A 26157-nucleotide genomic window follows, 5' to 3' on the forward strand; every position below is an offset into this window, starting at 1 on the left:
AAAAAAAGAAGAGATCACTTTATAATATGTTCATACAATGAACAGTCTTGTCCGAACGAAGTGTCTCTAAAAAATCACTGTTTCTACAGTGACGTCTGGTTTTATGATCGTTTATCCAATTTACTACATTTTCTGACACGTGAAGTTGCTTGTTTGTCTTAGGAACAGCCCCATCTTGTGGTCAATGTCTGTAACACAACAACAAACGACAACTGCTACTGTACACACACTTTATTTCTTTAAAAAAATCACACAGGAAAACAAAGTGCTAAATAAAATATAGTATAAAAACAAACATTAGACAGACAGACAGACAGACAGACAGACTGTTAAAAGGTTTTCAGAGTTTCAGGCAGGGTTATCCACGTTCTCCTCTCTGGGGTATGACTCCACTTCCATTGTCATCAAAAACTCTGCAAAGAAAAGACAACCATCACAATAAACTCTAAGCATATTTGGAACCTACTTCTATGCCTCATAAGCAAGAATATAAATCATTCCTTATGTCATTATTACTTTGACGTCTCATTATTACTTTGAGTATTTTGACTTTAATACTTTAAATACATTAAGCACAAAACACTTGAAGGTCACTATCTGAGAAATGTTGAGGATGAATTCTCTGTAAATCTACCTTCTGTGTAGTCGATTTCTGGCCGTGTGGAGACGACAGCCCAGGCCATGCCCACCAACAGCGCCACCACCAGGTTCACCACAATCCAGGGCCGCAGGATCTGCTGCTCTGAACCTGGGGGCCTGCAGGAGGCGAGGGTAAGAATAAAAAACAATGAAAATACTTTAAAATATATATAAATAGAAATACAGAACAAAGGAGCAGGCTCACAGGAAGTTCTCACCACAGAGTCTCGTTGGCTGTAGGATAGAGGTTGATGCGGTCGCTGGTCATTTGCTGGCTGAGGGAGAGGATCAGGGCTATGAAATATACTGCACACAGAGAGAGGAGTTATTATAAAACATCATCATCTTCATCATCATCATCATCATCATCCTGTTTTCAAACTCACAGAAAGAAGCCAGAGCAGCGGGGTCGAGGGTGAGGAATCCTCTCAGAGCCATGGAGGCTTTGGCCAGGTTCACTCTGCAGGTGAGAAAACACTTTTATTATTATACTTATGTTAATGTAGTGAACCTATGAGCGACTTTCTGTGCCAACTGCAGGGCCTGCGTTCATTAAGGGTTGTTTTTGAGGGCAGATTTGTTCCATACTAGAGGCTGAACAGAACACTGGTCCTGATGTGCTTCACTTCATATTTGAGGAAACTGTGTTTCACTTGAGTATTTTTAAACTCTCACCCACGACATCGCAGAGAGAAATAATGTTCCACTCAATGCAATCTTTTATCTCTCTAAATATATGTACTACATACTTCACCTTTAACTTTCACTCAGTTTGATAACAGAGCTTAAAATGTGCCCTCACAAACACACAAACACACACACACACACACACACACCTGTCGAAGGCGGACACGGTGCTGATGGCGAGCAGCAGGTAGAGCAGGGACTGGGCGGGATAAGCCAGTGGGTGGTATTGGTTCAGCAGATTGGGTAGCGTGGTCATCTGCTCGCCCGCCAACACATACACAACTATGATGTTCCACACGGCGTACCCCGCCAGGAACCCGTGAGAGAACAGACCAATCACCCTGCAGAGGGAGAAGATGTACACACACACGCCACGTGAGTTATATAACAACACAGCATGTACTGCAAATAAATATATATCACACACAGAGACGCTTCCTGCAGTGATGGCAGAGTGTGTGGGTGTGTGTGTGTGTGTGTGTGTATACAGACCTGAAGCTGCTATGGACCTTCATGGCGACGTCTCTGGTGGTCCAGAGGGGTCTGGGATCTAGGTAGTCGTCCATCATCTCAGAGTGTCGGAGATGATCGACTCGTTCTGCCTGGAAACGTCCTGCCAACACACACACACACACACACACACACACACACACACACACACACACACACACACACACACACACACACACACACACACACACACACAGAGGTACTTGTTTATGAAAGGGAAGCAGCTGTCGTTAACATCGGTGACATGAATTAAACTTTTGCAGCTGAACTGTGCCAGGCCTGAGAGCCTAAATGGATCTGATTGGTCAGGTGAGGTGAGCTGCAGGTGACCCACATAGCTTACAGCACGTGGGAGGCAGCACAATGCCAACATGTTGGAGTTCCAAGTTTAAAAAGCGAGCTGTATGGCTGTTGTCGTCTTCTTACAGCCCCCTACTGGACTGGCAGTGTAGTGCAGTTACTTTTATTGGTTCTCCACACCTCATCGGTCTGATTTGAATAATCTTCCCGGGGACTTCTGGTGGCGGTGGAAATTTTGACAACGATCGTCAACAGGAACTTTTAAGTCCCTTGAAGAGACGTGTCGTTAAGTGGCTAATACGAAGCCTGGGAGGTGACATGGATATGTTTTTATTAAACATGCGCTCTTTTTGTTTTTTCATGCTGTTTTATAAATTGCACATGTTCTGAAGTAACTCGCACACTTGTCTCTCTGTGATTTAGTCATTTGCACACGCCTCTTATTCATATTTTGCACACACGCTCTACAAATTGAATATGTTTTTCAGAACTTGCCCGCACGTCTCTATTTAGAGATAAACTCTAAACTTATAAGGAAACCATTTTACACGGCGGCCATGTTGCCATGACGTTATGCTGCGGTCCAGTTGATCTCGGAAGTCGCCCCCTAAAGTCGTAATTACGACTGGGAAACTCAGACAATTTTCAGTAAACCGAGTTCAGATCCAATATGGCTGCTACGTGCATCGAAAGGGATGTTGAGATTATTAGCAGCTTAGTCGTCTTTTTTTGTAATTAAATCAGTTCTCTCTGTGGAGGTGTTTTCATGAAACTATCACGTAGTTTGTTGTTATTGTCTGGTATTAGCTAACAAAACAAAGGTACTCCTTGACGCGTCAATGTTCCTTTTCCGACTTGCAACTGGAACGCAGTTATCTCGTGTGTGACCTCATTATGCTCAGGGGTCGTAAGCCCAAATGTAGTTGTCTTGTTTCTAGAGATAAATCAAAGAATATTTGGTTCCGGTAAGTTTCTCTGCAACATAAATGTGTCAGCACGGCCGGTGCTGATTCACACTCACTGTTCCTCTCTACAAACACTCTTCCGACCGGCTGGCTCTGTCCGTGTGGGGCCGAGAACAGGGAATGCTGGGGGATCGGCGACTGGGCGTCTGTGACGATATCGTCGTCTTCGACTCCGAGGTCGTTGCTGTAGTGCTCCGTCGTCTTCGCCTTCCTGACACGAGAGACAAGAAGGCGGAACTCAGATTCACCGTCACAAAGACAACACGTGGACTCGTCCAGTACTTTGGTTTATTAGAAACGTGTTCTTATCGTAGCGCTCACTTCTTTCTTTTGGTCTTTCTGGTCACAGCGACGGGCGTCTCGTCTTCGTCGATGGCTGGCTCGGCCGTGTCACCGTTTGGCGTGTCGGCGTGATCTACTTCCTGATCTGAGAGGACAAAAAAATGACTCAGACATGTTTGAAAGAAAAACACTGGATGAAAAAGTGTTTTTTCATATTTTGAAATAAACACAAGGTTCACTGATGAAAGGATGAGCATTCAGTGGAGACCCCCCTTGCTCCACTCCTGACCGTAAATCCCACCGATAAGTCACATAACCTACCCCAAGGCCCTTAGTTACCATAGCAACCAAACCAGCATCGCCACCTTCAACAGACGCAGGCTCAGTTCACACAAGCTCCAGGTAGTGACAACACTGATACTACCTACACGACCACACGGCCCCTCTTGGCCCCCACAACTCAACCGTGTAGAACGATGGGCAGCTAGAGCCAGGACATCACCGGGGTTGTCATGCCGGAACCACCCGCAATTAGACACCTCAGGAAGGCTGGACAGCGAACTCTGGCGTCCCAGAGCCACTCCCCTCAATTCTATCTGTCACTTCCCACCATGACCACACGCAGAGTTTCAATATCTTGCCTACTTACCCACGCGGCCGTCACAGCCCAAACAGCATCACCACCTTCAACAGACCCAGACTCCGCACATGCAAGCTCCAGGTAGAGATAAAGCTGAGGCTACCTTCCTGCCACATGGCGCCTAATGGCCACCACAACCAAAAAGCAACTATGTCTGATGCCAGCGTTACACATGAGAAACAGAGAACGGAGAAAAGTCTGTAGGGTATCAGATTAAGAGGACGGGGGAAGAAGAGCTAAGGTGAGAAAGAGGGAAACATTTCTTTGTTATAAAAGTGGAGAAGATAAGGACACCTGTAATCCCTATAACGACCAGCAGGGTGCACTCTGCAGGTTGTAAGAAGGCGTCTGATTGTCTAGAAGCTATAAAATGTTCCTACTTATCAGTTGATTTGGTCCCTCAGTAAATATTTTCCTAACGAGTTTGAGGTCAAAATCACGTCTTCTTCAACATGGCGTGATGTTCATTTAGTAAATTACGGTCACATTTAGAGTCACAGAGACCAGGAAGAATGTGCAGTTACACTTTTAGGAGTGTCAACCAATGAATAAAGTAGAATGCCTCAAGATATCAAAATGATGTTTAACAAAGTAATGGGGAACAACAAAACGTTCTGCGTCTGATATACAGTCTATGGTCACTACACCCGATCTGCATTTTATCTTCACCCTGTCCCCCTTGCAGCTCCTCCAACAAGAAGTCTTACCAATAGTAGCTGCTCTCTTCTTCTTCTTCTTCCTCTGTGGTGCTGGATCCTGCAGCTCTGGAGTCAAGGGTTCCCTGCTGTCTGATTGGCTCTTATTGGTCACTTCCTCCATCTCCATATCTAGAGCCACTGAAGAACGAACAGAACCAGCTGTCAGCTTGACATATTCTGTTGTTATTCGCCTCTTTAAACAGATTACAGAAGTGTAAAGGCCCTGACACACCAAGGAGATCGTCGACCTCTTACTCAATCCAAAGGGTTTACCCAGCGAGCTCTAGCCAGCATGTAGATGAAGAATATTTGGTCTGAACATCTAAAACTTCATGTCAACCATTTTTTAACTGGCTAAAATACGTTTGTAACATCGCCGTGCTACAAAACAAAGTCACTTTGAAGGGTCTCCATGCTGGAAATTCTGTCTCAGAATTCACTGAGATGTCACTGGAAGTCACATACACACCCATTCTAAAAAGCCTGTTTTTACAGTAGAGATTAACATGTTTACAACCTGGTTCAAAAAACAAAATAGGTCTGATTAGCTCATGTCTCGATCGGCACACACTGTACGGGGGGTGAATGTTTTGATGACTCATCTGTTTTGATTTGATGAAGGATAAGAGTTATTCACAATAAGGCTGGAGGTTTAAAACCCGCCTCAGCTCCAGCTCTCAGCCTGTTGTTAGGTTGACTGAAAGTTAGGCTGAGACAGAATTTCCAGCATGGAGACCGCTATCGATGGGACTCCAGTGACCCCTGTATGAACAGACGGGTGACTTCACTCGGGCTTCATTATGTAAACGTACTGAATGTCAGATGTCAGTGGAGAGGCTCCTTGATTGGCTGCCCAGAGACAATGAGCAGTATAAGGAGGACGGATTCTTTGTAAAAAAATGTCTAAATTTGAGTCAGTATTTACAGACTCTCACCTTCTCCCTGCTCCTCGCCCACGCTGACCTCCTTCTTCGGCTTCTTCTTCTTGCTCTTGACCGTCGGCATGTCAGCGTGTCTCTGTCAAAGGATCAACAGTTTAAAATGTGAAAGTCAATTACATCGATCACTCGGTGTGTGTGAGACCGTATCCCTTTAAGAGTTTTTTTAAGGTGTTCTATTTAGGTCAGTTAAGTAGAGTTAAAGAGGATCGTACGGATTAACAGATGTGGACACTGATTGGAGGGGATGGGATCAGTGTTTCCTGTCTTATTTTGTAGTTCTTGTCCCCCGTGTTTCTTCTCCTGTCATACTTCCTCTCCTGTCTGTTTTCCCTCCATTTTGATTTTCTTCATTTACCTCACCTGTGTCATGTTAGTCTCACTTGTGTCAGGTTAGTCTCACCTGTGTCCTATTAGTCTCACTTGTGTCCTATTAGTCTCACCTGTGTCCTATTAGTCTCACCTGTGTCATGTTAGTCTCACCTGTGTCATGAGACTGTGTCATGTTAGTCTCACCTGTGTCATGTTAGTCTCACTTGTGTCCTATTAGTCTCACCTGTGTCATGTTAGTCTCACCTGTGTCCTATTAGTCTCACCTGTGTCATGTTAGTCTCACCTGTGTCATGTTAGTCTCACCTGTGTCATGTTAGTCTCACCTGTGTCCTGTTAGTCTCACCTGTGTCATGTTAGTCTCACTTGTGTCCTATTAGTCTCACCTGTGTCCTATTAGTCTCACCTGTGTCATGTTAGTCTCACCTGTGTCATGAGACTGTGTCATGTTAGTCTCACCTGTGTCATGTTAGTCTCACTTGTGTCCTATTAGTCTCACCTGTGTCCTATTAGTCTCACCTGTGTCATGTTAGTCTCACCTGTGTCATGTTAGTCTCACTTGTGTCCTATTAGTCTCACCTGCGTCATGTTAGTCTCACCTGTGTCCTATTAGTCTCACCTGTGTCATGTTAGTCTCACCTGTGTCATGTTAGTCTCACCTGTGTCATGTTAGTCTCACCTGTGTCATGTTAGTCTCACTTGTGTCCTGTTAGTCTCACCTGTGTCCTGTTAGTCTCACTTGTGTCATGTTAGTCTCACCTGTGTCATGTTAGTCTCACTTGTGTCTTGTTAGTCTCACCTGTGTCCTGTTAGTCTCACCTGTGTCATGTTAGTCTCACCTGTGTTAGTCTCACCTGTGTCACTATAGACCTGTTTCCAACAAGCGGTCAGGTTTGGTTCAGGACCTTCCTATATGTAAGTGTTAAATTCTTATGTTTGGAAAGTGGGCTATTCAGATGAGAAATGCACATCACACAACATTTAGTCAAACACTTTATCCATTTGATGCAATGCGTTTCAGGTTTTCAATCATCTCTTTTACTCTAATATTAAAGGGAAGAAGGGAGCCTGTTTGTGCAGCCCAGTTGTGCTTGATCTTGTGGCTGAACCTATGAAAGAAACAACTCGCTCCTCTTTCTTGGATCATTTCAGGCTGGGATGCAGCCAGCCTCCTCCAGTCCGAGAGATGCTTCTTTTAAGATCCCCAACAGGCTTTTTTGATACCGTTATAGTCTTACGGCTTTTTAAAAAAACGTAATGCAAAGAATTTTGATTTCATTGTAGCCCAGAATTTATAAATTACACATTACAAATGTTTAAATGACTATTATCTGCATATTTTCAGGGGTGCGTATGTAAAAACGGCAAAAGACGCCAATACAGCAGCACACTGCAGCTGTGCATCATGACAGTTCCGGCATGAACCTCTCTGCATACCAATATTCTCTGAATCTCTTAGCGTTGCCTTTTTGAACATGCCAGTACTACGACTTTTACACAAATCGAACTGTGTGGCCGGCTGCTTAGCCAAATCCTGCTGCTGCTTCACTCCCCCGGTCGCGACACACCCGACATGCAAAGGGGTGCGAGGGCCCTTCATCACCGCTTGTGGTTTTAATGATGTGTGCTATTATTTGGCATAATATATATATTTTAAAGCGATTATTTTCGTCTATTTTTCACCTGGGTTTAATGTTCCCCTCTGACAAAACAACTGGCCCCAGTTTGGCCCCCTCAGTAAAAGTGGTCTAGAACCACCACTGGCCCTGTGCTTTGTACAGGCTGACCTATTTAAAGCCTGTCTTTTTTATGGACGAACACATTGTTTCTTGATGAATATTAAATGTTTCTATGACATTGTATCTAACAGGTCAGGTATTTAAAAGTGTATTCCAGTGCTCACCTGTGCAGCCGACACGTCAGCGGCTCCCCTGCTGTCTCAGGTCTTGAGACACTGAAGTGAGGTGTTAAAGGGACACACCTTCTTCTTCTGCTCTTTCTTTAATTTCCAAAACGTGGATTCAAAATGTCTGCCCGTCTCTGAAGTCTTTAAAATGAAAACTTCTAGGATCCCAAAGTGAGCAGAGTCGGCGTTAGCGAGAGGAGAAAGAGGCTCAGCTCCAGCATTAAGACGTGTTGCAGGTTTACAGTGACAGGTGGCACATGTGCTGAGCCAGGACGGCCTCCAGGAGCTCTGTGATTGGCTGGATCAGCTCTTATGTCGTCTGCTGGCAGAGTAGACGCTAATGACTCTTCACCCTGATTCTCCTAACAATCTTTTCTGCTACAGATCTAATGGCTCTTAAATCTGCAGCTCAGTCCTGCAGACAGAATCAGGCTGCTCCGAGGTCAGACAATTATTGGACCGGTGTTTTGTTTTTGTAAATCATATTCCTATCCTGCAGATTAAAACAAGAGTGCAACCTCATAAAGCATCACTGAGGACTGTTCCTGTTTGCACAAAGTTTTAAATCATAGCAAAGAACATTTTTATGTTGGTTCGAGTTGGTCTAAGTAAAAAAGTCGATCTACATTCCAACCCTCACCTGTTGTCATGAGCTGTGGGTAGAGAGAAAGAATGAGATCGCAGATACAAGCGTCTGAAATGAGTTTCCTCTGGAGGGTTCTTTGCTCAGCCTTAGAGAGAGGGGAAGGAGCTCAGACATTCAGGGGGAGCTCGGAGTAGAGCTGCTACTCCTTCACATCAAGAGGAGCCAGCTGAGGTGATTCGGGCATCGGATCAGGATCCTCCTGGTTCCCTCCCTTCGGAGGTTTTCTGGGCACACCCAAATGTGAGGAGACCCAGAGGTAGACCCAGATCTCGCTGGAGGGATTATATATCCCGTCTGACCTTGCAGTACCTTGGACTCGGAATAAGGTTTAATGTCCTTTAAAGTTTGTTGCAGCTTTAACATCGATAATAAAATCAACCTTTATGCAGATGACACTCTGATTTATGCATTCAACTCCACATTAAATCCCAATACTTTACAACCTGCCTCTTCTGTCCCAGAGCTCCCTGACGAGTCTGACCTTTCACTAAACATGTAAATTACTCCACAGTGACTGAGCAGATTCTTACCTTTCAGAGAAGAACTCGTTAACAATCTGATTTCAGTCGGTCAGTCCAAAGGCTGATGGGAGCCAAACAAAGGGACCTAACGTTAGCCAGGAGGCTAGCGCTAACAAGTTTATTTATACCATATCCTGGGAGGATCGCCCAATCACAGGGCCTTTCAGGGGCCAGACATCTCTGAAGATGGGCCTGCCAAAAAAATATCAAGAAAACTCCTAAATCAAACAAATACTTCAGAAATGCTTCCTTACTGAAATGTTACACACATATTTGTTCAGTTCACACAGAGGGAAGGAGCTGGTAGTATTCCCTCCTCTCCTGAGCACCTGTCTTATGAAATAGATCATTTTTAAAGCTACAGTACCGATGATGCTATAGATCATTAAAATAACAAATGTTATCGTTTTAAAAGTATTTTTAAAAGAACATTTTGACAACCTTTAGTCTGTCTACCTTCCACTTCTTTCAACGTACAGAAAGAATAAACTAACAACAGTTTTAATAACCAAATCTTCCATTTATAAACTGTTTTAATACTTCTTATCTCTGTTTGTATCCATTATTCTCTCTCTGTCTGCTGAACGTAGGTCTCTGATCTCAGAGGTTCAGGTTTCTGATATTTATTTAGTTAGAGAAACCTCAGAATGAGCGTTGCGCTGTTCTCATTGTTAAAGTTAAACACGGCTGCTGTGTAAACCTGCAGACTGAGCAGGAGTGTGTATGTCTGAGGAAACAGGTCGAAGTTAAAACCTTCACACCGCAGAAACCAGGTCAAGATGTCAAATCCTATTACAAACACACACGCACGGACGCAGACAGGCACACGCACGCATCTCAGAAAAACAAAGGTTATAAAAAAGGTCAATTAACGACGAACGCTTCAACCAAAATATTAAATTCTGCATCAAATGAAAAGATTCTTTCCTCGTGAACTCACGATGTGTGTAATTCCCTTTAATCCTCCCTCACTATTAATCTTCTTACTCATGTTTATGTTGTCGATTTATTCGTATTTAACTTTTATTTTAAAATAATATTAACACAGGGAAGCATTCATGATGAAGGAACGCCACAACAGCAGCGTTAAAATAACGATATGAAGTTGTTATTTCCTGCGTGTGCTGATATCTGTCGTTTGACTAAACGCCTCTCTCTCTCTCTGCAGCTTGTATTGATGTCAGTGAAGCTGAATGTTGCAGTGAGAAGACGTTAATCCCCCTGTTAAATCTGCTGAGCTGCATCTGTCCTGCACAGGATTAACCTGACAGAGAGGAGGAGGAGGAGGAAGAAGAGGAGGAGGAAGAGGAAGAGGAGGAGGAAGAGGAAGAGGAGGAGAAGGAGGAGGAAGAGGAGGATGAGGAAGAGAAGAGGAGGAAGAGGAGAAAGAAGACGAAGAGGAGGAGGAGGAGGAGGAGGAAGAAGAGGAGGAGAAGGAGGAGGAAGAGAGGAGGAGGGGGAAGAAGAGGAGGAATAGGAGTAGGAAGAGGAGGTGGAGAGATGAGGAAGAGGAAGCAGTGGAGGAGGAGGAAGAGGAGGAGGAAGAGGAGAAAGAAGAGGAAGAGGAGGAAGAGGAGGAGGAGAAGGAGGAAGAGAGGAGGAGGAAGAGGAAGAAGAGGAGGAGGAGGAGGAAGAGGTACAGGAGGAGGAAGAGGAGGAGGAAGAGGAGGTGAAGGAGGAGGAAGAGGAGGAGGAATAGGAAGAGGAAGAGGAAAAAAAGAGGAGGAGGAAGAGGAGGAGGAAGAAAAGGAATAGGAGGAGGAGGAAGAGGAGCAGGAAGAGGAGGAGGAAGAGAGGAGGAGAAGGAGGAGGAGGAGGAGGAAGAGGGGGAGGAGGAGGAGGAAGAGGAAGAGGAGGAAGAGGAGGAGGAGGAAGAGGAGGAGGAAGAAGAGGAATAGGAGGAGGAGGAAGAGGAGGAGGAAGAGAGGAGGAGAAGAAGGAGGAGGAAGAGGAGGAGGAGGAGGAAGAGGAGGAAGATAGGAGGAGGAGGAGGAGGAGGGTTACAGAAACCTGCAGGGAGAAGAAGACGTAGGCAACGGTGTGATTTGATCTTTTAATAATCACATAAAGTATAAACACATTTCCACATCCACACTACATCAGAGACGATCAGTGAGGAGAGTGTGTTCACACTGGACTAAAGATAAGATACTTTGAGAACTTCATCAATCGTTAAAGCTGTTGTGACTATTCCAACATTTACGAGCCGTTAACGCCAGCGCCTTTTCTCAACTCTTTTCAACGAGGAGAGAGAGTTCGCAGCATTAGAGGCCTCATGGAGAAAAAGGGAAGTGTCCAGCGTCTTTTTTCCGAGCGTTCAAGTTGAAGATCTTTCAACTTCTCAGAAAGCCGCTGTTGACGTCACCAGCGCTCTTTTCCAAATGTTTGATATTCCCCGTAGTTTAGCCGCCTACAGATCGTGTCTTGTACCCTCGTCCTCCTCGCTCTGTGTCTGATCAGGGAATAAACGATCTCAAATATAAAACATGCAGTAAAAAGTAACGGAGCAGTGTCGCTCATACATCGGCCGTAGTTAACAGACTGTCTCTGAAAATTAAAATAAGCCCCGGACACGTTCCACTGATGTTCCCTACCTCAGGAGGAGCTGCATGTGTGAACACAAAAAGCCTTCATCCAGAGTTTCTCCTGGTGTATTTTTGACAGCAACCCCTAGAGAGCTGATGTGAGGAAGCTGTGAGGTGCATGTGTAAACAATCAGATCAGGAGCAGTCCTCCTGAAATGATCGAAAAACGTTCAGGAGGGCGTGTGTGAAAACGGCTAAAGAGACATTTTGTTACGCTTAGGGACATTGAGATGAAGATGGTTATTCTCACACCACTGAGAGAAGTTTGTGATAGTGTTGTGGTAGTCCTGGACAGAGTTGTTGTCGGTGAGCATGGCAATGCTGGCTGTGTCGTCTGAGTATTTGAGGTATGTGGTGGTGGGTGATGGGCTGGTGCATTCATTGGTGTAGAGTGTGTACAGGAATGGGCTTAATACACATCCTTGTGGTGCTCCGGTGTTAGTGGTTAGTGCAAGTGATGAGGTTGTGTCCACTCGCACAGCTTGCAGCCTGTCACTGAGGAAGTTGTGAATGAGGTGGACCAGGCGGGAGGGGGTGTTGAGCTGGTGTAGTTTCTGGATCATCAGATGCCTTTGGATGGTGTTGAAAGCACTGCTGAAGTCCACGAAGAGGACTCTAATAAAGTGACCTGGGGAGTCTAGGTGCTGAAGGAGGAGGTGCAGCAGGCAGGCCACAGCGTCCTCTGTGCCCCTCTTTGCCTTGTATGCAAACTGGAGGGGGTCCAGCTGTGGGGCAACAACTGGCAGAATGGTGTACGGTAATAGTTTCTCCAGGCACTTCATGATAATGGAGGTGAGAGCAACAGGGCAACAGTGGTTGAGTTCAGTGGGCCGGGGTTTTTTAGGTACAGGAATTATTGTTGCAGTTTTCCAGAGGGTGGGTACAGTGGCAGTCCGGTAGGATTCACAGAAGAGTGAGAAGAGTACTGGTGAGAGTTCGTAGGCACAGGCCTTCAGCACCCTTGCTGGGATGCCGTCAGGCCCCGGAGCCTTGCCCACCTTGCATCGGCTGAGCTGGCGCTGTACATCCTCTACCGTGAAGGGGGCTGGCTCAACGGGTTCTGATAGAGGGAGGGCTCTTAACCATGCGTCACAGTCCAGGGTGTCAAAACGGGCATAAAAAGTGTTGAGTTGTTTTGCAAAGGAGGCTGGGTCAGTTATTGTACCTACTTTGGTTCTGGATTCACACCCGGTGAGAGTTTTGACTTTCTGAAATGCCTGCTTGGTGTTCATGTTGGCTAATTCAGACTCCAGTTTGTTTTAGGCGTTCCCAGTCCTTGAGCCTAAAGGCCTAGCTCTTTTCCTTTAGGCTCTGTCTTAGTTGGGGAGTTATCCATGGTTTGGAGTTGGGATACTTTTTAAATTGTTTTTACAGGAATGCTGCTGTTAATGCAGAAATGTATGTAATCCGTGATGACAGAGACCCTGTCATTCAAGATTCCCGAGTCAGTGAAAATGAATCAAAAATGTCCCAGTCAGTGCCTGCCAGGGAGCCCTGGAGGTGAGTAATGGCGTCCTCTAACCATTGTGGGGCGCTGTAGCGTTGTGGCTTGTGACATTTCAGTTCCTGCCTGTAGAGCGGAAGTAAACAGATAATGTTATGATCTGCAGTTAATCATTCTTTCCTCTTTTAACGAACACTTCTCAATCTTTCTCTCTCTCTGTGTCGCCCCCTCTCCACCCTCATCGCTCTCTTCATCTCATAACTTTGTCTTCTTCCCTCTCCTCTCCTCGTCTCCTCCTCTTCCCCTCTCGTCTCCTCGTCTCGTCTCCTCCTCTTCCCCTCTCGTCTCCTCCTCTCCTTGTCTCCTCCTCTCGTCTCCTCCTCTCCTTGTCTCCTCCTCTCGTCTACTCCTCGGCCCGGCTCCAGCTGACAGGTATCCACTGTGGCTCCTCCTGCGCCTCCTGGATGATGGAGCAGAGCTGCATGCAGGTGTCCTGCAGGACTTCGTTCACCAGCACGCCGTCAAAGAACTGTTTGTACTTCGCTTCAATCAGCCGGGACGAGTCCTCCAGATCCACAAAGTCCTCCTCCTGCAGGGGAGGAAACACAAGAGGTTTGTTATTAACTCCCATCATGTTTATACTCTATCTTTTTGTCTTTTACTTTCTGCATCAACAGATTTTTGAGCTGTTTAGAGATGCCTTTAGATCATCTATTCAACAGCGATGGTTTTCTTACAGTGAAGGCTCTGTTGGCGGTGATGTTGGTGATGAGTCGGGCGTTTCTGCGGGTTTGTCTCAGTCTGTCCGGACTCGGAGGTTTGATGAAGACCACGTAAGGCTTCAATTTCCTCGTCCTCAGCGCCGGAATGCTCTATAAAAAGGGACCAACATAACTGAGATCAATAAATGAACCCCCAGTTAAAATACTAATTAAAAATCATGAATCATTGTGTTTAAGATAATTAAAGGTCCAATCAGTGAGATGTGTAGAGAGTGAAATGATAAAGTGACCTTACTGTATGATCAGACATTAAGGAAACATACTATGTTGAAATGGCTTCTCTGACAACAATGCAGCAGCCAGTATGTCCTCCTTCTAACTTTAGATTCTGGTCCTGAATGCTCTGGATTTGTTTGTTTTATGTGTTTTGAGAGTAAAGAAATAAAGAACTGCTGTATTTTGTAGCACAGAAAACACCAGGAATGGAAGAAGGCAGAAGGAATCATTTTACAGGATGAATCTAAATGACTCCACCTCAGGACTGTGCAGCTTCTGAATAATACTCACGTGTGGTTCAACATCGATGATGCACATCCGTCCTCTTCTCAGCACGTCATCGATAGCATCAGTGCTGGTCCCGTACAGGTGACCCCTAAACTCGCCGTACTCTACCAACCTGATCAAACATTATAAAATTCACGTCAGGAGACTATAAATGACACAAAACACTAATCCTAATCTATGAGTAAAGCAATCAGAAAATCACTGAGAATATGATTTTATTATGATTTATGATTTGAAATGAAGATCACAAACTATAAAAAAAAACCTACCTGTTGTTACAGACCATGCACTCAAACAGCTCTTTGGTGACAAAGTGGTAATCTCTTCCTGGTTGCTCCCCTGCTCTGATTGGACGAGTCGTGTCTGGAGGAACACAGGTAGAGCCAAATGTTAAAATGTCCAACTTTACAGCTGCAGTTCCTCCAGTGTCCACTAGAGTCTGTCTCCTGCAGTGAGTCAGTCCCCATAGAGCTCTATGTTAAAATAAACATGTTTACAGCCTGGTACAGAAACAGTTTGAGTCTCTAGAGCTCATTTCTCTCTTCAACTGCACAGGCTGAATGTTTATACAACTCACCTGTTTATATTATATTAAGGCTTAAAGGGATGTAGAATTAGGGGGCGTGGCCTCTTTGAGTGACAGGTGGGAGCTGCTAGCTGTCTGCTAGGTGTCCCCTCAGCTTATTCAGTCCCTGACCTTTAACCTCTGGGCCGTGTTTGTGCTTTTTTCATGTAAATATTAGACTAATAAAACAGCGGTTGGCGTGGCCGTCCAAACAGTGTGTGCAGAAGCTGTTCAGTGACGGAACTTTTCGATGTTTCTCCAATCACCTTCAAAAAGAGCTGCCTATCTAACACGCCAGCTCATGAAGAAGCTTTGAGGACAGACTTCATGACTTTAATCCACCAGGAGACATTTACTGATCTCTGCGTGGTGCAATCAGGTCGAATGTATACCAACAAAAATAATTTGAATTATAAGAACTGTGCATGAACTTGTTCAATTTAAGGAGGGCACGCACGAGGAATGGGTCCCTGGAATTGCGTTGGGTTGTGTTTGATGAGTCTCATCCTCACTTCAGAGACTCCGACCCCCGAAGCTCCTGAAAAAGAAAACAACAAAGATGAAGCTCCCACTTCAGGGACAATTCAAGAGATTAGACACGGAGATGGAGAAAGAGTCATATCGTTCAACAGGGGGAGAAAGTTTGTGAATAATCACCAATGAGGATGATGAGGCGGTGGTTCTCCTGCGGGGGGCGCTGGTACAGAGCCACCTCCTCGTACGGCGTGGACAGAGCGCTGCTGTTTGGCGAGCAGGAGGTGCAGGACTGTCGCCTCCTCCTGAAAGACGTCCTCCTCCACAGCCGGAAACTCCGCCGGAAACCAGCTGACCAAGAATGACGTGATATTTCATCAAGATGCATTTTGTGATTTTTTTAAAACATTTTTCTATATATTTAACTTACCTAGGTAGATCCCATCACTGATGTCACATTCAGTCTCATCTGAGGGAACAAAACAAGAGCCTTATTGGTAACAATTCTGCCAGAGAAACAATAAAATATCTCAAATAAAGCAAAAATACTATGAACACCAAACAGAAGTTTTCTTGTGTTAAAGAATATTCTCAGTTTTTTCTCTCTTCAGGTCTCGACTTATATCCGGCATTTTTGGTGAGATATCAACAATGTTGTTTTTCCAGTGATAGGGAGTAAATTTCTCAAGATCTCAAGAAAATGACTGAAATTAAGTTGTTATCCAGCGACAAGTTAGATTAGTCGAGATCATGTAAGCATGTCCTCTTAAAGGAGCAACGTGTTCCTCTGACCCCTAGTGTTTAGAATGGGTACTGCAGTCCAAATTCTAAACATTGTAGAGAGCTGTCTCCCCCGCCCCCTCCTCTCTAGAGTCCACGGCCGTGTGGGGGGTGCCTTAAAACCACCTACCTTCTCTAGTCCAAACAAATCCAGAGCATTCAGGACCAGAATCTAAAGTTAGAAGGACATACTGGCTGCTGCATTGTTGTCAGAGAAGCCAGCACTTCAACATTGCATGTTTCCTTAATGTCTGATCTTATAGTAAGGTACCTTTATCATTTCACTCACTACACATCTTACCGATTGGTCATTTAAGGCTGTTAAGTAGTACACACACTGCATACAGATGGTCTAATCCTTTCCTGTATGTCTTCCCCACTCTTTCTCTCCCTGGTTTTCTACTCTACCCACTGTCCTTTAAAAATAGAGGCAAAGCCCAAAAATGAATCTTAAAATAATAATAATCTATTCAGAGTCAGAGCTTTGTAATGCATACATGTCGCGTCTTTTTATTTTTATTGTGGCATGAATTTCTGTCACATTTATTTAAAATCACATCAGAGGAAACTAAATGAGGAGTGACAGTTTCAGTGTTGTCCAGCAGGGGGCAGCACAGCTCCACTACAGAACTTCACAAACTCTGACGTGATTTAAAAACCTAAGAAAAGCTCAGTTATTTGTTATAAATTCTGCTAAAGGAAATGTAAATATGTCAAATATTTAGGGATTATTTATTTCACTGCATGAATTAATTTTTAATCTTACTTCATTTGAACTCGTATGACCCAATAATACCTCATTATTATTGCTCATTAGGAGAAGATGTGACCTTTAAAGCTGTGAAAGAAAACCAAGATATCCTGCGTCCTATCAGACGATCATTAACTTCCGTCTGTACAGTTTGTATCTTTGTGTCAGACAGGATTTACCTGTGAGGACGAGTCTGTCGTCAGGATGTGCTCGGTCGTCCTCTGGAACAAAAAGAAAGAAAGGATGTTTTGAAAGTTGGAACTTAAGTAAAACATCCTCAAAACATTTTATAACAAATGTGCATTTAAAAGCTTTAAAAGAGTTTAAATATTTTGGTAAAACAGGAACGTGAAGTTTCTCAAGAACTGCTGTGTTACAGTACCTTCAAATATTTAGGTTTCTAGTTTAATGCAGAAATATACGGTGGCCCACAGAGAGAAATTATGTGCATCAGGAAAAACAAGCAGCAAATTCAGAACAAGTAGAGCGTGTTGCTACACGTTATTCCTGATGTACATCATTTAGGTCCATGCCGATTGTTAGCCCTTGTTGGCCACCATCTATAATACATCACACACTCACTGAAGACACACAAGAGGAGACTAAACTATGGGATTGTGTCTCTAAATACAAACAGGTGATCTAATATTTTTTATACCATCATCGGGCAGAGTCACTGGAGACAGCAGGGGGAAGAAAGAGAAAAGAAACAGCAATAAAAACAGCTTCACTCACAACACTGGACCTGAATAGATGGTGACACTGCCCTCTGCAGGCAGAGAGCTGTAACTGCAGTGGAGAACAAAAGTGTTCCTGCTTCATCCTTGTTTTCTGCGACACACTGCTGATTGTAGTGAGTCATCAGGCCTAGTTTGTAAAAATTCAAACAAGGCCCCTCCTCCTGGGCTCATCGCCCCCAGAAGCCCCGCCCCCTGCAGGACGTAGTGTGTATGTTTACTGCTTGTACCTACACTGCAAGCTAACGCACGCTAGCACAAGCTAGCTGCCGGTGTCACCTGCCTGTCCAACAGGAAGCAGACCAACTCCACATCAACGGGTAAAAGACAACACAAGGTTCACCCTCGTTTTAGAACGAGCTTTATCTGCTTGGTGTTTCTCCTCAATGTGATTATATTTTCTCTTCTTTGCTGCTACGTCCAAGTCCGTCATTTTAACTAAACTAAACTAAACTAAACTCACCTGCTGCCCTGTCATTGGCTGGAAGAAACACACCAGCTCTGCCCAGAAACGTCTCGAGTCAACCAGAACAAACCAGAACAGTAAAATCCAGTCAGAGGACAGAGTCTCTGCAGACACAGTCACCACCACACATGTACGGAGGCCCAGAAGGGACGATGGAGCAGCTTTACTTTAGGAGAAGTCTGTATTTTATTTTGAAGGAAGGTGAGACTGACTCTGTCTTAAACATTAGAGGTGGTATTAATAATAAGTTCTTACAGGGTCTGATGCAGGTATGAACCTGTAACGGCTGACACCACCACTGTTCCCTCTGTTTACTGCAGAGAAAGAGAGAGAGAGAGAGAGAGACCATTTAGAGTTTGGTAATTCTTTAAGAGCCGAGCCATTAGATGAACATTTCAGAACACAACTTGTTTTCATGTTATTAGTATTAAAGGTCCCATATGATGCTTTTTCTGGTTTTATATGCTCTTTAGTGTGTTTTCCAAGTGTCTTGTGCATGTTTAGGCACATCTATGTGCAAAAATTCAAAGTCCGCGGAAACACGGCTTCTCCTACGTCCTCCTGTTAGCTGTAGCATTAGCTGCATGTAACGCTCGGTTCTAGCCCCCCTCGATAAGAATTTGTCAGTGCGACGTCTTGCAAGCCCTGAAGCTCATGTTGAAATTTCCGAGAAGCATGCTGAGCAACTGACCAATAACGACAGAGCAGATCGGCAGACCAATCAGAGCAGACTTGGCCCACGTGGGGTCTAACAGTGTGGGCTCAACAGAGTGTAGCTGACGGACTCAGAGCGTAGAGGGTGCAAGGAGGAGCAGTACATGAAAACAGACACTTTTTTCTAACTTTAGCTATTGTGAACGTACAAAAGTAGGTACATAGATTAAATATACAAACCCCAAAATATGGGCTCTTTAAAACAAGCTAAAACTGTTGTATGGCCCTTTAGCTGACTGGAAATGAAGCTGATAAGGTCATGATTTCAGGTGTGTGTGCGTGTGTATGTGTGTGTGTGTGTGTACGTGTGTGTGTGTGTGTGTGTGTGTGTGTGTGTGTGTGTGTGTGTGTGTGTGTGTGTGTGTGTGTGTGTGTGTGTGTCACCTCTTCAGCATGCTGGCGGAGGGGATCAGACCGGCACAGGAAACAGAACAGGGCATCTTCCTGGCCTGCCACCACTGAGCGTCTGACTGATCAACCACCTCCAGCAGGTCTCCTCTGCTGAATGCCATCCCTGCATTGGCACACGGGATGGAGGAGTCCTGCAGGGGGCAGTAGTCCACCATCGCCTTCATGTACACCTGACACCGCAACAAAAGAATGAAATGATGATATTTAAACATCTCAAATGTCTTCAGCAGTAAAACCTGCTCTCATGTTTTCTTACCGATTTGTGGCTGCTGCTGCTCTGAGCTGCGTTTGGAATGACTTTAAACAGGATGGTTCCACGAGAGTTAATCTGCAAAACAAAAGTTGATCATATTTAGATCTCTCCGTCTGCACGCCTCTATTCAGCTACACATGTAGGAGACATGAGGGCCTCAGACACGGGAAGTGGAAAGCAGATAATCCCTTTTGTATACTGATTTTCATCTGTCTCCTGAGCGACCGTTACACCCCTACCTGTTTTTATTTTTTGTTTCAGTAATTCTTTAATATTCTTTTGTCCCTCAGGTGACCTACCAGTATCTGGATGACCTGCTCCGGCTCCAGTCCCACCACAGGGTTCCCGTTTACCTCGACTAACATGTCACCAGGATGAAGAAGTCCTACAACACACACAGACACACACACATGAAGCCCTGATATGTAACATTGTGTATTTCAGCAGTGCATTATTTGGATCTCCAGCATGTCATTTACAGTCTTCTCTCACCGCTGCGGTCAGCCAGTCCTCCATGAATCACTCTGGCAATGTAGATTTCTCCAGTCTCCTCGTCCCTCCTTATAGTCGCCCCCTGACAGACGGACAGCGAGTTACTCTAAGGTCAACAACCTGTAGTGGCTTTGTTAGCGGTCACATCCACCTTTTAATAAAGCTCCGTACACATAACAGGAAACATGTTTTGGGAAGGGGAAACAATGAAGAATGGAATGAATGAATCAGACCCTCGAAGCCTGTCAAGAACAATCTGTTGCTGAAAACACTTAAAGGTAGAAAAGTGCTGGCAATTCGCTCAGGAGCACTTGCATGAAGCGTTTGAGCACTGAGAAGAAAAGTGCTGCACGTCTATCCTGTCTCTATGACAACAGCTTGTTGACAATGGCCGCTGTATGACCGACACTGCTCTGTTCCTTTTTATTGCATGTTTAATATTTGAGATTGTTTATTTCCCTATCAGACACAGAGCACGGAGGATGTGGGCACAAGACACGATCGGTAGGCAGCAAAACTATCAAATACTAAATGAGTATCACACATTTGGAAAATATTGTGGTGACGTCAACAGCTCCTTTCTGAAGAGTTGAAAGCTTTTCAACTTGAGCATTTTCTGCTGTGAACGCTCTCCCTTCCCATTGAAAACTATTGAAAAAAGACGCTTGCACTCAGAACAAAACACTGGGTGGACATGGGCCTTAAAGTGCACATCCATGTACTAGCTCGTGTGATGATTTGATATCGATTGACTCGCTTCCTGACACATTATCCAAACAGACTCGAACACTCGGTTTGACTTTTCTCTATCTTATCTTGAGCCCAAACGGATCAGATCAAGTGACATCATGCTCCCTAAGCAGACAACAAAGGCTTTGTTACTTTGATAACACATCAATAAGTACATCCTAACACACAGAAACACAAGCGTGTGAGCAAAATGAGCAGAGTCCTCATTCACATCACACCGTATGCAGATGACACCCATGTTTACCTCTGTCACCAGACGACCACTTAATTATTTGGTGGCCTCGACTTTATTCCACTTTTATAGACACATATGGCAGACTGTCATTGCTGCAATAGAATACAGTCCTTGACTGACCAATGGGCAGTCTGTTTTTTAGGAGGAACTGCAAAGAATGAAAAAGGGTCGATGATGATGATGGTAGCAAATTCTGGAATAGAGGGCGGAAAATGGAGATGCTTGATGATGAATGTCATTTCTCTGTACCTTTAAATATTTATTCTTCCCTTCAGGAGATAAATCCAGAGATGAAACATCAAATGTCTCCCAAACAAGGATTTCCAAACCCGTCTTCTTCGGGCATTTAGTGACATTTAGGGCCATTGTGATCCGTGTGCTGATGTGGATGTGTGTCTTAGATTGTAAAAGTTAAAAAAACAAGAGTCATTTGAGTCAGTTGAATTGTCTATGATTGATGATGCTTGAGCAGACAAAGAGAGGAGACAGATTTTTCAGTCTACTTATTCTTTTTTTTCTTCTTCTTCTTCCTTGCTGTCAAGCACCCCGTGCTGTTACAGTCTTGTTTGTTCTCCATCAGAGCTTTAGAAACAGTCCCATTGTTGAGCCTAACCTGTCCATGACTACCACTGCCGCTCGCTCTGTGGGTGGGACTAAACATCACCGTTGTCCTTTTGGATCCTCCATTCATTCGTTTTGGATTCTGTGATGTCACAAAGTCTTCACTGACAGACGAGGACGAAGAGGACGAGGAGCAGGAGGAAGAAGAAGAGGTGGAGAGGTGGTGTGGGTAAGGTGTTGGAGGTTTGCGCACCACCTTTGGAGAGATTGAGGAGACCCTTGGAGGTGGTGTGGGAGGAGTGGACTTTTTCAGCCTGCGTGAGGGTGACACCTCTTGGTTTTTGCTGGCCACGATGAGGCCCTGGAGCTTGTCCACCACCTCAGCCAGCAGGTTGAGCGCCTGGGTGTTCTCTTCTGCACTGTCTGCTATCCTCTCTGTCGCCACCACCATTTTCTGGTCAAGATGGAGAGGATCCAGCCTAATACTGCTGGTGTGAACAGTGGACCTGAGCTCTTCAAGGCTGCACTGTTTGGTTAGATCAGGCGGCTGAGGGTGTTGAAGAGGTTTCGGTTTCAGCTGCTTGTTTCGTCTTTGTTTCGGTTGGTTCTGGCTTCCATTGTGACGATTGTCAGTATAGTTAGGAACCATCGAGGGAGGCTCTTCTTGCCGTTTTTTATCAGATCGACTTTGACACCCATGATGCCCCACAACAGTTGGAAGAGTATTAACCCCTTGCTGCTGAGAGGAGCGTAGAGTTGCAGGACTACAAGGTGCTGTGTGAGCTCTGAGAGGGTTCGTCCCGGTACCAGAGGGGGTTCTGCCTGGTGTAGGGATGTTCCTTGACTCTCCCCCTGCGGGACCCCTTTTATACAGGACAGGGGAGTTTGGTAGGCTGAGACTGTAAGCTGGGACAGGAGGAGGAGGGTAGGCGTAGTCATCGCTGCTCCCTCCGGTAGAGGCATGTTCTTCCCTAATGTGTTTAGGTTTCTCTAAAAATTTACCTCCATGTTGGAAAGAGCACAAAGATAAGAAAGAAAGATCATTGAGAACAGAAATACAGGAAAACTGTCGTGTCTGAATCAAACATGCTGATGTCGGAGATGGGATGGATAAACGACAAGATGATTGGTGACAGCATGGCCTGAGTGACTTCCTGCCTTTTCCTCCTCTTACCAGAGCAGGGGGCGGGACCAAAAACAGAGGGAGCTGATTGGTTGAGCCGTTTCTTCTGAAGCTCTGCTGTTTGCGGGCACAGACAGCAGCTTCCTGTGGACTGATAGCGGGGCAGAAAAGGACGGGACGGTCCTGCCCTTGGGAGGGGCAAAGGCCTGGCTTCACTCTCAGTGGCTCTAAGCTCCTCCCCTGACCACGCCCTCCTCACGGGGACAAGGCGGTCCAACGTGAAGCGACGAAGGCTGCTCCAACGACTACGAATCATTCCTATTCCATCGCCTATACTTCCTCTTCTCTGCACTTCTCTGTTCTTTGTGGACAAAGATAAAGGAAATATCTCTTCTTTTAATGTCTTTTAGCTGTGTTGCTGTGGGCGGATGTAGGATGACGTCAGAGTACGATTAATCTGCGTTAATGTTATTAACTATTAATTTTCTGTGATCAGTTCATCAGAATGAACCTGTTATTTCAACAACACTAGTTTATCAAAGTTCTTCTGTCTTACCAGCGGCTGGTTGTTCTTCACCAGACAGACGATCCTCATGGCCTCCTCATCCTCAGGCATCTCATCAGGCAGCGGGGGTAACACAGGTCCGTAGTCTGACTGAGCTACACTGTCGTGAGATGATAGGAGGGCCTGAGGGACAGGTAACAGGTGTGAGAAGAGAGAATTCAGTATGAGCTTTGTTACAGCTACTTAAAGATTATACACACCTGGATGTGAGGTGAGCTGAGGAGGCTGTAGAGCTCTCGAGCTTCAGCTGAGGGACGGTGGACCTTCTGTATCCCAGATATGATCTGATGGACAGACAGACAGACAGACAGACAGAACGACAATCAACATAAGGTATCTTTAGAGACTTCATGAGATGCACCCTGCGTAAAAACAATAATAAATACATCTTTATAGATCTTGTCTCTATGACAACTGTCTCTTAACAGCGGCCACTGTATGACAGACACAGCTCCGATGCATTTACAACATTTCTGGCATCCCCGCCACTTTCAAAATTCTCCAAAAGAACTCCAAGCAGGTCTCATCAATTGCTGCTCAATATTTGTCAGCTCTGACTCAATATAATTTCAAATAATGTTTGTATTACCTCATGTGAAAGTCCTGAGGCATAAGGCAGAAAGGGGCTTGGTGTCAACCTCTGGAACTGCAACAGGCACTCATACATCTGGAGGGGACAAAAATTAAATGATGTCACTGAGCGAGGTCTGGGTGGTGTGTGTGTGTGTTTTTTTTACCTTCAGCACCGCGCGCAGCCACGGTGCGCTCAGCAGCTCGTGGAGGATGTGAGCTCCGCTGATGTTTCTGTCCATGGCCTGACCAACGTCCTCGACCACATTGGACAGCACCTCACTGACACCTGCGCACGCACAGAAACACACACACACAGAAGAAAATAAGTAAATATAACTCTTTTTATCTTTTTGGATGAAGTGGGAAATCAGGGCGAGAGAGAGTAGGGAACGATGTTGCGGGAAAGGAGCCGCAGATCGCAGCAGCGGATTTATTATGGTGTTAAAGGTGATATCACAGCAGATGTTTAAAGTTTCTCCTGAGCAGAAGGTGAAAACAGACAGAGGAGATTAAGTCCACTGAGGAGCCCTGACCCCGATGACGGACACTAATACCGTCTGAATTAGGTTTCAGATTACATTCAAATTAAGACCTCACTGGATTTAAACCCGAGTTCAAGGTTGAGACTGAACTCAAGTAAGACAAACAAGAAAAATGTTAATTAAAGGTCAGATATTAGAGTGTGAGTGTGTGTAAGTGTGTGTGTCTTACCATCCTCCATAGCTTGTCTCATGGTGATCAACCAGAGTCAGTGCAGAAAGCCAGATTTCACTGAAAATAAATGCAAAAAACAACAATATTTAACGTTTCATTAATGTCATGGAAATATCATTATGCTGATGTGCTAAAAACAAGCTGTGGCATTTACAAAATACCGTTGTTCAGGTCACACCTGGCCTACGCACGTCCTGTCCTTCAGAGCATGAACTTCTGTTTTCATACTGAAACCTCTGCATGAACTTCTGTTTTCATACTGAAACCTCTGCATGAACTTCTGTTTTTCTTTGAAGACTATGTTTAGCATTAAAGTCTTAAACCTGCCCGACAACAGAGGTTGCCCACCCCCCTTTTTTTGATACGTATAAAAGTGTATTTCTCTTTGTCTTCTTTGAACTTGGCTGTAGACTGTTCTTAATGTGCACTCTGAAGCCATGCTCCTTCTGTTTGCAAACAGAATAATTAAAGAAAAATAAAAGCTCAAAGATCTTTTATTAAACAAACTCTCCTTACAGAAATTTCCAGCACAGTAACGATGCCAAAGTATTTCTACAATTTAGACAGCGTGCAGGAGTTTCATTGCATTACAATTTCTTTAAATAAGGATACAGGGGATTTTTTGTTTTGTTGTTTTTGCGGTGTTGCATCACACACAACACACACACACAAACACACACACACACACACACACACACACACACACACACACACACACACACACACACACACACACACAGCTGACGGATGTGATCACAGCTCTGGTTATTCTGGTGCTTCCTCTTACAGCAGCAGGTTAATGAATGTGGGTTAATTTGAGGTTACGTCTCCTCTTTAGCTTCTTATCCCTCCGCAGCTTCCGGTTCTGCTCACACTTTCCTGTAACAGCTTTCTCCCTCTCTCTCTCTCTCTCTCACACACACACAAACACACACACACACACACAGCGGCGTCATTACAACACAACTCCAGATGACTCAACCTCATTGAGGACCCGTTTCCCCCAAGCACATTCCAGAGCTGGTTCAGAGCTAGTGCCTAATCTAGCACCAGTTCTTTGTGTTTCAACAGCCAGAAAAAAAACGGTTCCAGAGTCGCACCAACTCCTTGCTGGTCTACTTGAAGAACTGCTGAGGTCAGGGGCTGGGGGCACGGTTATCATGACCATAATAGAAGCACGCAAAACTTTGTTGTGACCAACTCGGGGACACACCTGTTAACGTTTTACGCGAGATGCATGTTATTTGTGGTAAGGACGCATCTCTCTGCATAACACCGGTATGCCAGCTGACCGGGGATCTGAACTCTTCACCGGCGTCAACACAGAGAGTCAACACAAAGCCAGAGACACGGCAACATGGAGCCGGGACTCTTTCTGCTTCTGTCTGTCATCAGTGTTTCCCCTACCATTATCTTTTTGTGCCTTTAGTGTAGGGATAGGATAGTGGATAGAGTCGGAAATCAGGGAAAGAAGTCATTTAAGGATACCTTTGTGATAGAAAAGGACAGCTGTCATTAAAAGTAACACATGAACATCAAGATTCCTTCAAGTGTTTGTGTCGGCGTGTCGGTGTGTCCCCCCCCCCCAGGGGAAACACTGGTCATGATATACTTTT

The 26157-nt window shown here is 44.9% G+C and overlaps 2 protein-coding genes across 5 annotated transcripts; both read right to left on the reverse strand.

Moving 5' to 3' along the window:
* Nucleotides 1-126: 126 nt before the first annotated feature.
* LOC132987179 (transmembrane protein 237A-like) lies at nt 127-7968 on the reverse strand. Of its 2 annotated transcripts, XM_061054076.1 has the most exons (11): nt 7893-7968; nt 5657-5738; nt 4731-4859; nt 3423-3528; nt 3158-3312; nt 1819-1939; nt 1476-1667; nt 1026-1099; nt 858-945; nt 635-756; nt 127-413 (listed from the first exon to the last, which is right to left on the reverse strand). In XM_061054076.1, exons 2-11 carry the CDS (start codon nt 5724-5726, stop codon nt 349-351), a joined length of 1122 nt encoding a protein of 373 aa, XP_060910059.1. In that variant the 5' UTR covers nt 5727-5738; nt 7893-7968; the 3' UTR covers nt 127-348. The 2 variants fall into 2 exon arrangements, with proteins under 2 accessions (XP_060910059.1, XP_060910060.1); XM_061054077.1 differs by lacking the exon at nt 127-413 and having other exon boundaries at nt 645-756; nt 845-945.
* Nucleotides 7969-12909: 4941 nt separating this feature from the next.
* LOC132987175 (MAGUK p55 subfamily member 4-like) lies at nt 12910-24829 on the reverse strand. 3 transcript variants are annotated; one of them, XM_061054064.1, is made up of 19 exons: nt 24539-24634; nt 23992-24113; nt 23844-23921; nt 23455-23538; nt 23246-23377; nt 20021-20102; nt 19828-19913; nt 19532-19603; nt 19249-19445; nt 18406-18464; nt 17606-17623; nt 17127-17168; nt 15847-15885; nt 15600-15767; nt 15400-15480; nt 14647-14740; nt 14381-14489; nt 13829-13963; nt 12910-13680 (listed from the first exon to the last, which is right to left on the reverse strand). In XM_061054064.1, exons 1-19 carry the CDS (start codon nt 24558-24560, stop codon nt 13495-13497), a joined length of 1806 nt encoding a protein of 601 aa, XP_060910047.1. In that variant the 5' UTR covers nt 24561-24634; the 3' UTR covers nt 12910-13494. The 3 variants fall into 3 exon arrangements, with proteins under 3 accessions (XP_060910047.1, XP_060910048.1, XP_060910046.1); XM_061054065.1 differs by lacking the exons at nt 23246-23377; nt 23455-23538; nt 23844-23921; nt 23992-24113; nt 24539-24634 and adding an exon at nt 21255-21509; XM_061054063.1 differs by lacking the exons at nt 12910-13680; nt 13829-13963; nt 14381-14489; ... (9 more) ...; nt 19828-19913; nt 20021-20102 and adding exons at nt 21376-22568; nt 22741-23050 and having other exon boundaries at nt 24539-24829.
* Between the last annotated feature and the right edge of the window lie 1328 nt (nt 24830-26157).

Source organism: Labrus mixtus, chromosome 13 (assembly GCF_963584025.1).
Source record: "Labrus mixtus chromosome 13, fLabMix1.1, whole genome shotgun sequence".
NCBI classification, from domain to species: Eukaryota; Metazoa; Chordata; class Actinopteri; order Labriformes; family Labridae; genus Labrus; species Labrus mixtus.

Coding starts and splice junctions, on each gene's coding strand:
- LOC132987179 (XM_061054076.1), bottom strand. CDS start 5,726: ATGCCGACGGTCAAGAGCAAGAAGAAGAAGCCGAAGAAGGAGGTCAGC. Junction 3,313..3,422: donor AGAAAGACCAAAAGAAAGAA/GTGAGCGCTACG, acceptor CTCTCGTGTCAG/GAAGGCGAAGACGACGGAGC. Junction 946..1,025: donor CGCTGCTCTGGCTTCTTTCT/GTGAGTTTGAAA, acceptor CTCTGTGTGCAG/TATATTTCATAGCCCTGATC.
- LOC132987175 (XM_061054063.1), bottom strand. CDS start 24,560: ATGAGACAAGCTATGGAGGATG. Junction 24,114..24,538: donor GAGACAAGCTATGGAGGATG/GTAAGACACACA, acceptor GTGCGTGCGCAG/GTGTCAGTGAGGTGCTGTCC. Junction 22,569..22,740: donor TGGTCCCGCCCCCTGCTCTG/GTAAGAGGAGGA, acceptor TCCAACATGGAG/GTAAATTTTTAGAGAAACCT.